The sequence below is a fragment of the Lineus longissimus genome, chromosome 3 (assembly GCF_910592395.1).
Source record: "Lineus longissimus chromosome 3, tnLinLong1.2, whole genome shotgun sequence".
Taxonomy (NCBI): domain Eukaryota; kingdom Metazoa; phylum Nemertea; class Pilidiophora; order Heteronemertea; family Lineidae; genus Lineus; species Lineus longissimus.
The window spans coordinates 4,363,992-4,377,047 of record NC_088310.1 but is presented as its reverse complement, the minus strand read 5'-3'; the positions used below and the strand labels follow the sequence as shown (position 1 = coordinate 4,377,047).

Sequence of the window (13,056 nt, the reverse complement as noted above, 5' to 3'; positions counted from 1 at the left end):
TGCAGTAAATCATTCGTGCAGCGTGTGCAATATTCATGAATATAGCCTAGCCTGGGGCGGGTAGACTACGTATCATTGTCTTGTAGTTTTTTGCTTCCCCAAATGTGAAATGTACTTAACGGGAGACTATAGGCAGGACCCAAGACGGACACATGAAGTTACACAAAATCGCTGATAGGTGACGCTCCGAGATCACAGAACATAGGCTTATCGGCCTATCCGTTTAAGTTCAGCTAGTGACCGAAAGGGACTCTACAGGAGGCGCCAAGGAGAGTTTTATTCACGTCAATTGGTGACTCACTTGCTAAAAAAGTTAATATGATATATGTGTGAGGAAGCCTAGGAAAACAACTATTGGCCTGATGATTCTTGCAGAAAAGTGGTTTCTTCCAGAAAGGTAGACCTAAATGAATGTACCTTTCACTTCTTGGAGTATAAAACCAACTTTTCAAAAGATAACGAGCGGTGTAACAAGTATCTCTCTCATCAATTCTGACTGATGACTGCAATATTTCATTTAATCTCCTTAGTAAAGTTCATATAAGAAATCCCTGGAGCTCTTTTCTTATCTTTAAATTATCGGGGAAAATCATGTTACGCTAGTGTTTTCTGCGTTTATTCGCCATGTTTCGTAATTTTGCCGCGCCAAGAGATTGCATTCAACCTTCATCTCTCCTTCAGGCTATGTTGTCAGGATTTCAACCTTCAACCACGCCCGTCCGTTGCCTGCTTGGTTCCCAAGTCATTGTCTTGATAATGAGGGCAGGATGCCACACCACGCCCGTATTATCTATATTAACCGTCCTATAAGCTCTTCGGAGAATCATCGACCTCTCTGAAAGTCACCACGCAGGACTCCCTTTACATGATTTCATATCGCCCATGGTTCGAACTCCGACTGAGCTAAAGTGTCGTACCAAGCACCGTATATCGAGGCGCTTGTCGGACCAACTGGTGCACATGTTCATTTGGCGGAGTCCCAAAATACCTTGTTGATAATATGAATTGATATATTTAGCTCCAAAAAAAACCTCATGGTGCTCATGTGGTATCTCCAAAGTCTGGAAAAGAAGTTTGTCACATCTCTTGCTTGCAAAGAATGCATTTTGCGGCCCATCCCCACCCACTCACATCTTTGTATCGATCAGTTGTGATAGGGACCTAGATTACTGACTGAGTGTTACACAGCCCCACCCATCACTCACCCCATCCCACCCATCATTCACCCCATCACCACACATCTGCATCTTTTAAAGGAACCTAAATAACTGAGTGATGACAGTACGGCCCCGTACTCAACACGCGCGTTGGACACAAAATTGAATGAAAAGCATTGAAAAACCATTCCTAAGTGCGTAGCGTTATAATAGAAAATGGCATGATGAATATTGACTGACGTTTTTCGCGAAAGGATTATCATCATTTCATTCACAAAAAATATTATTAATATGTTCCTTCATAAGGCAATCGGAGCCGTCGCGGACAAATTTTGGTGTTTTCGATATGTCGCCATCTATACACTACAACTGACAACTCAAACGTGCAAGCGGTGTCGCTTTGGGATGTTCCATCGGAAAGACAAGCCTTGCCGGTCGCAACTAAGTGTGGCTGACGGTTAGAGCAAGGGCTGTGCTATTCAACTATTCAGTAAGTATGTACAATCAGAATCTTTCAAAGGACAGGACGTGTATAGTCGCATCAGTGAAAATGTCTTAAGTCCCTGTACTATTGGCAGTTTATTTCCGATTGGCATGATATCCCGGCTCAGACTAATGGACACCAGGAAGATCACACCTGCATCAGGCAAGTCAGGACAATATGGCCTATCCTATGTCTTCAGCCTTATGACTCTCAACATGACATACAATCAAAAACACATTTCTGATAGGCACACACATCCTTCATGCCAAAAGAATCAAGGTCATACTTGTGTCAGGCAATTCAAGACAATGGCACATTCTATCTTCACCTTTATGACTGTCGCTTGAGACATACATGTACAATGAAGTGCATTTCAGACGGACATCTAGGTCACCATCATCAGCCAAGTCAGGCAATGGCACATCCTATCTTCAGCCTGATGACTCTCAACAGAGACATGTAATGCAAGCATCTCTGATTGGCACATCCCTCATGCCAAGAGAACCAAGGTCATACTGGTGTCAGGCAAGTCAGGACAAAGGCACATCCTTTCTTCACCTTGATGAATGTCGACAGAGACAAAAATTGAAATGAATTTCGGATTGGCGCACCCTTTTATCTAAGGGAGCCAAGGTGACACCTACATCAAGTACGTCAGGACAATGACACATCCCATCTTTACCTTTATGGCCGTCAGCAGAGACATAACATGAAATTCATTTCTAATGGACAGACCACTCATCAGACTGATGGACACCAAAGTCACACCTACATCAGGCAAGTCAGGACAATGGTACCCAGGTAAACCCAGGATACACAACAAAAGGCACAACAGGCATTCAACTACACAAGAACCACATAAGTTCTTGTCAGAAATTGCACAAACTTGTGCAAAGGATTGAGGAAGCATAATAATATGTTAATTGAAATTTTATTTACAGAAATACACCAGTCACATTTCCATTGACAAAAAGCATTTTAATGTTCATGTTGTAACTTTCACTACAAATTCACACAATACCTACGTCTTTGTCACATCCTGCTTTCACTTGTCTCCTCCAACTCATCGGCGTATAATTGATGTCCAGTTCTACACAACAATTTATGAAAAGAACAATCTCATGCTTTATGAAGAAAACAATCCAATGTTTGTTCCACTCTTTTCATCTATTATGTGTAGAAATCTCAGATGATCAGACAACGTTGAAGGTTAAACTGCTTGTCTTTTAATGTTCCTTGTCCTCATTTTATAAATAACAAACTAATCAGCAACTGAAAAATATAAGGTGAAATCTTTTTGTTTAGTAAATTAATTAATCTACCTATTGTTCAACTCCGTTTTTTCATTTCATCACATCCTCCCACAGCAAGCCTTTGTATCACTCCTAAAAGATACCCAATGTTATCCCAATGATGTTGTTTTTTAATTCAGAACAAATTTGGCGGTGATGCGAAGAGAGTCTGCAGTCGTTTCAGAACGTGTCTTGCAGTGAAAGAGTTAAAAAATATTTCAGTCACATACCTTCATCAATCTGCATTCTTTTTTGGAAAAGACATAGCTATAAGATTCTTCACAGCCAATCCCATGCCAATGGCACAGAGACCTAACGTGAGATAATATGGTCCCATGTCCCGGGACCCCCTCTTCATCCAAACAAGGAGATGATCGTCTTTCTGAAAAGAATCAAGTAAGAAGTCACTTCTGATGGGGAGCCAAATTTTTTTTTTTCTTCAGCATTCTTTTAAAAGCAGTTCTGCTTCTCACACTGTAATTCCTAGTTGCCACCATCTTTAGGCTAGGTTCAATCTGAAAGCATTTAACTTTTGAGTATACTTCACTTCAGGTTACTTGCACTTACTGTAAATAGTTTTTGCAACTCCATGAACCGAAAGTATCCTGGGTGGTTTGGTACATAACCAAGGGCCTTGCCACTGGCAGTAGGACCAAGAGCTGATACCACTGATGCCTCCATAGCACCCAATGCCTTGGCAGGCTGGCCTGCAACACGACCTCCTGTTGCAGTCCCAGTTTCATGGATAGGTTTCACTCTGCTACTTTCGAACATAATTTCTGCACTGGGTGGTTCACTGTGTGGTGCAATGCCCTGAAAAAATTGAAAAGTTATAAGTATCTGGGTTAATCCTCAATGCTGACATCTTGATCTTGTACTGTTGGTTTTCGTCTCTTAAGTTCCTAACCCATACCCCGTACTCAGTCATAGTTGTAGTTACCCTCCTGGATGGTGGAATGTGGGTGGATTAAGGGTTGGCAATAATAGGGACCATCATTTTGGCTAGAACCTGAAATTCCTACCGGAAATAGCCCTACACAAGCAGACCAGCTGCCCAAAATATAACTTTAAACGCTGTCCGAATTTAGAAACAACACCCTTCATTTTACACATCCGGCAAACAAAACCGGATTTATGACCTATGACAGGATGTCCTAGCTCATAAACGCCGACTTTTAGGCCAATGAAACATTTTTAAATGACTCTTACACGTGGATTGTATGCTGAGCTTTGAGAAGATTGTGTTACCCGCCCCGAAAAGGGGTTAAATTTAAAGAACATGTTGAAATGTGGCAGCGAAATGCAGAAAATTAGATGAAGTGTGACGGTTTTGTCCTTCAGATGGCGCAATCTTGACACTAGAGGCGCTGATTTCGTTCCTGAAATTTTTTAATTTCAGCACTGGGGCGAGTTTGCAGATGGCGCTGTGCAAGGACGATTGAAAACGAGGCAACGGCCTTGACCGGGCACCTGTTGACCTGTTTGTTTGGAGTTGCCAAGCAATGCAAAAGTGTCTCATTCATACTTGTGTTTAGCAGTGTATTTTCACGCAGAGACTGGCCTGATCGGCTCTAAGTTAATCACAGTATATCTTTAATACCTCAAGATTCCGATTTTGTTACATTGAAACAAAAATAACCATGGCTTACCGAGAAAATGGTCATTCAAATGGGCTCCCAGATATCCACAGAAATGTGGGTGCCAGCACCAGATACACTGTCACTGAACTGCGATCATCGGGCAGTAGCACTCCTCTGAACAGACCAGGATCTCCCAATCCTGGTTCACGTAAAATGTTGCTTGAGGTGAGTTGTGTGTAGATGCTCCTACGTCCCATTCAATTTTCAGTCCTCATTTGTTTTGACGAGAAGAGGATGACCAGATAGACAAGCCTATCGGCGTCTGATTCACAATGTGGTTTGTGAGGAGTGTCATAGTCGTCAACAGTGTAGCTTACGTATTTCGAAGACCAGTGGAATTGGCGGCGTCAAATTATTAGTGAAATTTATAATTTACAAATTACAAATTACAAATCGTTTATTGAAACCGTGTAAAAAGTTACATTTTACATAAGATGAAAGTACAATGACCGTAAGTGCAGTGTGGACACATTCGGTAAGAAGAAAGAGTGGGAGAAGATTGGTGATCATAAATGAGGTATGTAGTATTCAGCAGTGTTGACCTACAAGGTTCTAATATGAAATATGCCACACGTTGGGAGCATGCAAGGCCTAGTACAATACACCATCATCACAATCAAATATTTCAATAATACACTGTCAACGAGAGTGAATGTTCAACCATCATCACGTGCATTGTAGTGTACATCCCCCATGACGGCTTGCGCCCCGCTGTTATCGAAACACCGTCACCCCTTCGAACGGATTACGAAGAGGAAGAAGCAGGTCCGCATTTATCGAAATATTGCTAAATATAATTGTCAAAATTTTACAATTAGAACGGATTGCGAAAAGAGGAAGAAGCAGGTCCGCATTTATCGAAATATTGCTAAATATAATTGTCAAAATTTTACAAATCACCTATCACAAAAAGAAATAATGATGCAATTACCCAAAATAGATGAGATTTGACCACTGGTATAATTCCGCCATCTTGGATATCGGCATCGTCACCACCACTTCAAATTCTAAAGTCTTATTCAGGCCTAATATGTGTCACCTGCTGTGGTAAAATGGCTTGTTTTATCAATAAATAACAAAATATGATCTTTGTAAATAAAATCGGAGATCTTCTGGTGTGTTTTTATGTGAATTTATTACGAACTATCAATGCAGCGCAGGGCAGCCATCGTTCTCAGGCGTAGTGGCGATGCGATAACCTTTTTACATATCCACATCCGCGGCACTGCTTTTCAAGATGGTGGCAATTTACCAGTGCTAGAGGCGTTGAAAAAATTGAGAGTAGGCCCCTAATGAATAAATTCTCAACGATATCGATATATTTTCGTAATTCCAGCACTACAATTCAACAATGAACGTCCACCGACAATCCCACTTGACGAATATTAATATCAATTCATATCGTATATCTTAAAACGCTTTTATTTCATTTTAAAAAGAGTTATCGAGTGAACGATGACCTCCTACCGTACCCTCGAAATAAACAGCCAAAATGACCACAAAAACACCTTTTTAGAAAAAAACAGCGATTTTTACGAAATAAATGTCATCAGAGACGAAACTAGACACTAATTTAGCTAGGTATGCACAGTAATAGTACCTGAAGTGATCGATTTCAAGGAGAAAATACACTGAAAACAACTTTTCAGGAACAGAAATAAGATCACATTGTGAATAATATTTATTTGTGAGTCTCAAAGTGTGATGTCCGAGTCGGTGAGTGACAAGAGATCATGCTTAGCTGCTGAGTGGTGTTGCTGGGGGTGGCGTTGACAACATTTTGCATGTTCAGTCGATTTTATAGATTGTAACAGTAGAACAATAGGCCTACATTGATCCCTTCGGAGCTTTGAAAACTTGCAGCAGGATGACAGTGACAGTTGAAACTTGCTCGAATTTTGAGTTCTGTTTAGTAATACTAATCCCCATCTCTCTTCCAGCTTCAAGAACAAGTAAAGATACTGAAAGAGGACTTGAGAAAGAAAGACTCCCTTATCACCCAAATATCAAGGTATACTATAAAACCACTTCTGATACTTTGACTGCATGCGGATGCCACATGGAGATAGAAATCTAAACATACTCCTGCTTTGGTGCTTGATGGTGCAGGGGTAGACATCCTGAAACTTACTGCTTTGTAATTGGTTGAAAATGTTCAGTAAACATTCCTATTTCTAGGTCTTATTTTATTGCAGTTCTCCAGGTGTTAACTCAGGCCCTATCAATGCTTGGTCTGATAAACATGAGAGACATGTTACATTGTGAGTAGGGTGAAAACTTGATGTTGTCTTCTGAGCATTTTGAAACATCAAGTGTAAACATCTATCACTTATTCTTAGATATCTAGTTCAAAGTAAGAATGCCAGAGCAATGTGATGTTAACCCTTGATAGGTCAAGAATGTGCTAAGTTAGTGCTACTGTCACCTTTCATATCTTTGTTCATTGTCACCTTACTAACAATGTACCATGTTTGTCCTGTCACTAATTCCCTGAATACTTCCGGTTATGCTGGGCTCCTGCATCTGCAGGTACCTTGTTTTGACCCCAATGTAGTTTCAACCCTTTCTAAAAAGAGTTCCTTGCTGAACCTATCCCTCACATTTAAGTAGGATAAGTTACCTACATCTAGACCAGTTGACAGTTCCAGTGCTATCTTGTTGGTAGAGAATGACACTGATTATGTTACAAAACACTTTAGTTGAAACTATTTCTCTTGATTAGTCAGACAATCATCTTTCCACATGATTTTGGAAGCTGAAATATATGTGGGTTATCTTTGTGCATTTCACATACCAAGTAAAGGCTGATAGAAAAGAGTCGCTAAAGTTGTTGGATATATGCTATTGCTATTTTGCCATATGTACCAGTATCACATTTCCAAACTCACTTCAAAGTCAGACTGTTCCAATCAGGAATATCGCTCTGAAGTCTGATACCTGTATTCCTTTCAATGTAACTTCAGTGTATTCATGCCTCATCTTGACTTGTTTCAGTGCTGAGCCAGCCTACACATCCAAGGTTTCTGACACATCAGCGGTAAGTCATCACTAAAGTATGGGAATGAGGCTTTCATTGTCAGCCAGCCATTGTGTGGATAATGGAATGATTAAGTCAGAAAAGCTTGAACTTTCTCTCCTGAAAAGGAATAAATTGTTGTGGTAATATTTGCTTGGTAAATAGTGTTAGAAGTTATGCATTTGGTCATGTTTGTTATTTGCATACCTTTTTCATTAAATCCACTGTTTAATGCACTGGGTTGCCTGCTGTACATTGAATTTTTTGGTAGTTCTGAGTTTACTAAGGCAACCAGTTCTGTTCCTACTTAAAATGATATTATGCCGATTAGACTAGTTAGTAATTGAAAGGGGACAATATTTTATTTCAGTTTGAAGCTTTGCTGTCATCTGCCCTCCAACCACAAGCTCCAAACCGAGCATCTGAGATTGCTGGATTACAAGTGAAAATAGACAACCTTGAAGGACGGGTAAGACACTCTTAGTGATTGATTGCTATGTCTGGTGACTAGGTATGTCGATCAAAATCAAAGCAAGTTTCATTGGGTGATGTCTCCATTATATTGGTCTCCCTTGGCAACGAATATATATTGATGCAATCGTTTGGTCGTCACTGCACACTGCTTTTCCTAATCAGTTTTTGTGATGGTTATGATAGCGTCCGATGATGTTGACATGGCAACCATAATAACCCTAATCAAAACAGGCAACTTGAGTTGAATGAAAGAATGCCTTAGCTGATTGCCTTAAGCAGCATATACATGAATATTAAATATATGTCCCTTCTTTCAATATTTGCAGTTGCGGGAATGCCAAGCTCAGGCAGACTGTAAGGACATCCGAATAAAAGAACTCAAGACTGAAAATGAATCATTCAAAGAAAATGAGGCCAGGTTACAATCTGTTTTGGAGACGATGCGAAGACAGATTGAGGAGTTGGAACATACGGCCGGATCTGTCCATTCGGTCAAAAGCAAGTCCGAAATGGTCATCTCATCACTACAGATGGACAATTCTGAATCTCGTGAAAGGATTATTGAATTGGAAAGCAGAGTTAGGTAAGAAGGCAGATTTTATAAATTTCATAGAATTACCAAAACCACAAAATAGGTTTGCTGATGATGACACAACTTGTGTGTAGCATATCTATCATCAGTTCATAAATGATACAAGAAACTGATGCTTTTTATATACAACGACTCCATCATGGAATCTTTCCATTAAACTTTCCATTAAATTATTCCTACAAAAAGCAACTGTTATTTTCTTTTGGTCTCTGGTCCCTGCTGTAGTCAGTGATTAGTTCAATGACTGTCATGGCCATGTTTAATCAGCCACAGGTAGAAAAAAATAGTTGTAAAAACTACTTTCCTTTGACCTTCAGGACCCTGTTGTCTGAGAAAGAGGAACTAGAGCAATGCCGTGTGTCTTTTGAGAGGAAGTTTCACGATCTCATGTCACAAACCTCCAGTGTGCTGCGGATAGAGGACTACAGCAGCAGTTCCATGGAAAACGTCATTGCCAAGGTAAGAATGGAGAGAAGAAGACACACTGCAGTGTGTGCAGCTGAGTAGAATCTCTCTAAACAAGAGGACACCCTTGGTATTTTCAAGTGCTGTCTCATGTACATGTCATTGAGAGGTACTTGCTTATGAGGATTGAATTGAAGTTACCAGTTGGGACCAAAATCAGTGTACTTGACAGGGACAAATCTGATGTGAATCTTATGTTGTATTCACTGTTTTGCTTATGCTTCAACCAAAAATATAGGAAGCTTTGAATATTTTTGCTTTAACCGTTGTCAACATTCATTATTGTAGATTGCTGATACGATGCAGGAAAATGCGATTCTGAAAGGGAAGCTGGTAACACTCAATGAGACATTGGCCAATACCGAACTTGAGACCAAAGCTAGCAGGGAAACCATCATGAGATTAGTGTCTGAGGTTGGAAGGGAACAGAAAGCCAGCACTGCTACTTCAACGGAAATTCAAAACCTTAGATTGGTAGGTATACTGTAATGTTTAGATGTTGTGAGAGCGCAAACCTTTGAAATGAATGACAGAAAAATTTCTGCCGAAGAGGGAAAATCAGACTTGAAACTGTTACTGCATAAGGTTTTTAAAAACCTGAAAATAATGCAAGATGTTAAAATCTGTTTTAGGAAAGAGACAATGCCATGTCAGAGAGGCATGAACTCCTTCGGGAAAATGACCTCCTGAAGGAACGTTTGGAGCAGACTACAAAGGCTTGGACTGCCACCCGCAACGAGTTGGAACAAAGGGAGGGCCGACTCAATAAAATTGACAGGGAACACAGAGAACGCAACTACTTGGCTAAAAATATGGAGAGCAGTCTTCACTCGTTTAAGGAGAGTCTGGCCCACTTGCTTGGCGATCCCTACACCAATGTTCAACCAACTGAAGACGCCATCAAAGAAAAAGTGAGGGAACTTATTGGCGCTGCTCTTGAGAGGAAACAGGTATGTACATGTAGCCAAAGGGCCCTCTCATCTTTCTCAGTGTTCAGAATGGTGACACCGTGTCTTAACTTTATCTTTGCAACCCCATGGCCGATTTTGACTAGGTGAATTCTTAATTGGAGGCCATTTCAGCTGAAAAGTAGTTTTCTGAGTTTTGCTAATTCATCCAATAAACCATGTTTCGAGTCTAAACCTGAAATCTGTTTTGTGTCGTCAGCTCTAGAGTACACTCAGGAGCACAGCAAGCTAGTCTCCAAAAGCTCTAAAAAACTTCATCCCAGATCTCTTCAATTTTGGCGTGGCAAGCCCGAAAGATCAGTCATAAGTTGAGAGTGCTTTATCCAAGCTTCTACTTTCTTTCCCTTGTAGGTGATTGAGGCTATGGAGCAGAAACTTCGCCGTGTCACGGAACAGTACGACGCCCTGAGAGAAAAGAGTGATATCAACGAACGTAGGGCAAGGCGAGCTGAGGCCGACTTGGAGGACATCCAGAGCAGGTTGCATAACATGGAATCAGACTTTTCTTCCAGTGACATCTTAAAGGACGGTCTCCGACGAGACAAGGACCATGTAAGTCGTGTGACTTGTGTACGATGGGCGAGACGGCCTTATACTTCGGTGTCTACTTTTGTTTTCTTCCTTGCCACTAAAGTCGTTTACCTATCATTAATCTATCCTTTTCCTCATTCCAGTTCCTCAAGTTCATGGAGAAATTATCTTCCATCATGAAAGTTGACCGCATGAATTCAGACATTGGATTTGACATGTCGGGAGAGGCCCTGCTTGCCCGTGCATCGCAGTTGATAAAATTGGAAACGGAAGCACTAGCTGACCGCAGCACGCACATTTACAACCTCCAACGCAAGATCAAGGCTATGAAGCAGCAATTGGAGAGCAAGGATCTTCACTTGGATCTCATGCGGAAGAAGGTTGCCGGAATGGAAGAGAAATTGCACGGTAGGACAGACTTGGAACGGGAGAAGGACGGTGAATCTATGAAGGTCCGAAAGCTGGCCAAGGAGCTGGACAGATGTCGAGAAAACCTGCGACTGTCTAGAAATGAAATTGTGGAATTAAAGGCAGAGTTTTTGGAGTGCAGTAATCTGAAGGTAAGAAATCTTTAAATGATGTTTACTCGTGGAGCTCCTGAATTGAACCAAGTACGCACCGGTGCCATTTGTAATCGATGGACAGTTTTCCAGAAATGAACCAACATTCATAGCAGACGTCTCCTATGTAGCCTTGTTTTGGCTACATTATCATGTGATGTTTTTTTTACTCCAGCTCACCTGCATCGAACAAGACAAAGAAATCTCCGGCCTTGAGAAGACATTGGAGAAACTTGAGCGTGTGCGCCAAGTCCAGGCAAAGAAGATTCAAGCGATGAGGAAGAATATCGACGAGGGTGATCGAGATTCTGGAGAGAAGCGGATCATCGCGGAAGATACTGTCCAGGCATTGTCAAGTGAGCTGAGGACGACGAAGAGGCTGATGGAGGAGGCGACAGACAGGGAACGAGAGGTAGGAGCGATTTCTTATCACTTCAGACTTTGTTCCTTTCTCATTGAGTTCATTCTAAATCTTTCAATTGAGAGGTTTGGAACCTATTAGAATGTTTACTAAAAACTACATGTTGCCTGGAAATCAACTGACTGTTTTCCTTTTCGATTTCAGCTTCTCGAACTGCGCCAGGTTACTGCAAGAATGCTTGGATTAGACATCAATACTCTCGCAGTTCCAAACTACGAAGTCATTGCACGTCTCGAAAAACTTATTCAGGCATACCAGTCTGCGGGCTTGACGGGTTTCGCGATTGACCACACAATGGGAGATATGGAAGACGGGTTCAGAGCAGGGTACGAAGACGCCAAACGATTTTTAGGCCCACGTGGAAGAAGTCCCAAGCGGCCGCATCATCACAAAGGGAGTTCAAACAAACAACAACAACGACCAAGGTCTACGTCACCAGTCCGACGGGATCCACGACAGTACTAAAAACTGATTCTCCATCACGCTTTTTCGATGACAGTTTTCTCCGCGGGGTGTTTTAGTGTGGTTGTGTTGAAACCCTGACTTCCACCGTTACTCAAAAAATGAGAGATTATAGTTCTGTAATATTCAGCATGTTAGCTCAGCTTAGTAATCCTGTGGTAACATCGATAATGTGGCAAAACCAAAATGGCTGCCTCCCCTGCTAGAACAACCTGTGGAGAATGCTGGATGTTTATATTTCGCTTGCATGATGGTGCTCTTTCAGTGACACGTTGAACATTGTACAAAACTGTCACCATCAGAATTATGATATCCCTTCAAGTGCCTTAGAGTTCCTGGAGAAATCTCTAGATTATAAATCTCCATAGGGGACACAGTCACTTACAGGTAATTCCTTTTAAGGGTTATCCTTTAAGTTTTGATATAGGTGTTGGTCGACATCGTCAACACAGCAATTGCCAAGTCCAACAGGAAATCAATAAACTCTGCAAAGTGATGATCTGTACATTTTTGTGTGCAGGGAGCGTGAAATTGATGTGGACTCTCAACGAGTTTTGGGCCAACACGAACCTTTACATGTGATCATGTTAATTAATTGCAAGACTGCCAATGCCATTGCTCCTAAAACCATCCATGTAGATAGAGCTCTTTCAGATTGGTAATTGGTTTACCAATTAATTGATCAACTCACAGAGAAAAGATATCATAATCTATCACCCAATTCATACCTTAGGTAGGTAGATATTACACTATCAAAAGTATCATTCTATACAGCCTCCAACTGTAATATTGTTCGAAATGTTTAACAATTGCTTGTAAAATTATTTTGATATGACCCTGGAACGTTGCCAAATAATATATAATTTTCATTTCATCATTCCATTTCTACTCATTTTATTCCGGCCATTGTTATTTTCATTACTAATATTTTTCATTTTATGACAATTTTGATTACGTATATACCATACCTCTCTTGCTCAGATTGAGTTTCGTT

The 13,056-nt window shown here is 40.9% G+C and overlaps 2 protein-coding genes across 2 annotated transcripts; one reads left to right on the top strand and one right to left on the bottom strand.

The window, feature by feature from the left end:
* Positions 1–2,566: 2,566 nt before the first annotated feature.
* LOC135484976 (uncharacterized) lies at positions 2,567–4,282 on the bottom strand. Its single transcript, XM_064766696.1, has 4 exons — positions 4,143–4,282; positions 3,501–3,746; positions 3,164–3,315; positions 2,567–2,913 (listed from the first exon to the last, which is right to left on the bottom strand). The coding sequence occupies exons 1-3, from the start codon at positions 4,212–4,214 to the stop codon at positions 3,169–3,171; spliced, it is 465 nt and encodes a 154-aa protein (XP_064622766.1). The 5' UTR covers positions 4,215–4,282; the 3' UTR covers positions 2,567–2,913; positions 3,164–3,168.
* A 148-nt stretch (positions 4,283–4,430) lies between these two features.
* Positions 4,431–12,937, top strand: LOC135485445 (coiled-coil domain-containing protein 170-like). Its single transcript, XM_064767457.1, has 12 exons — positions 4,431–4,738; positions 6,514–6,584; positions 7,568–7,610; positions 7,960–8,058; positions 8,390–8,646; positions 8,973–9,114; positions 9,409–9,594; positions 9,753–10,070; positions 10,440–10,640; positions 10,763–11,179; positions 11,355–11,591; positions 11,745–12,937. The coding sequence occupies exons 1-12, from the start codon at positions 4,574–4,576 to the stop codon at positions 12,063–12,065; spliced, it is 2,457 nt and encodes an 818-aa protein (XP_064623527.1). The 5' UTR covers positions 4,431–4,573; the 3' UTR covers positions 12,066–12,937.
* The last annotated feature ends 119 nt before the right edge of the window (positions 12,938–13,056 follow it).

What these genes read in the sequence shown, in the direction of transcription:
- LOC135484976 (XM_064766696.1), bottom strand. Translation starts at nt 4,214, where the DNA reads ATGTTCTTTAAATTTAACCCCTTTTCGGGGCGGGTAACACAATCTTCT. An exon ending in GCTCAGCATACAATCCACGT is followed by an intron (nt 3,747 to 4,142) that starts GTAAGAGTCATT and finishes CAATTTTTTCAG; the next exon opens with GGCATTGCACCACACAGTGA. An exon ending in AGTTGCAAAAACTATTTACA is followed by an intron (nt 3,316 to 3,500) that starts GTAAGTGCAAGT and finishes GATTCTTTTCAG; the next exon opens with AAAGACGATCATCTCCTTGT.
- LOC135485445 (XM_064767457.1), top strand. Translation starts at nt 4,574, where the DNA reads ATGGCTTACCGAGAAAATGGTCATTCAAATGGGCTCCCAGATATCCAC. An exon ending in TCCGACGAGACAAGGACCAT is followed by an intron (nt 10,641 to 10,762) that starts GTAAGTCGTGTG and finishes TCCTCATTCCAG; the next exon opens with TTCCTCAAGTTCATGGAGAA. An exon ending in TGGAGTGCAGTAATCTGAAG is followed by an intron (nt 11,180 to 11,354) that starts GTAAGAAATCTT and finishes TTTTTACTCCAG; the next exon opens with CTCACCTGCATCGAACAAGA.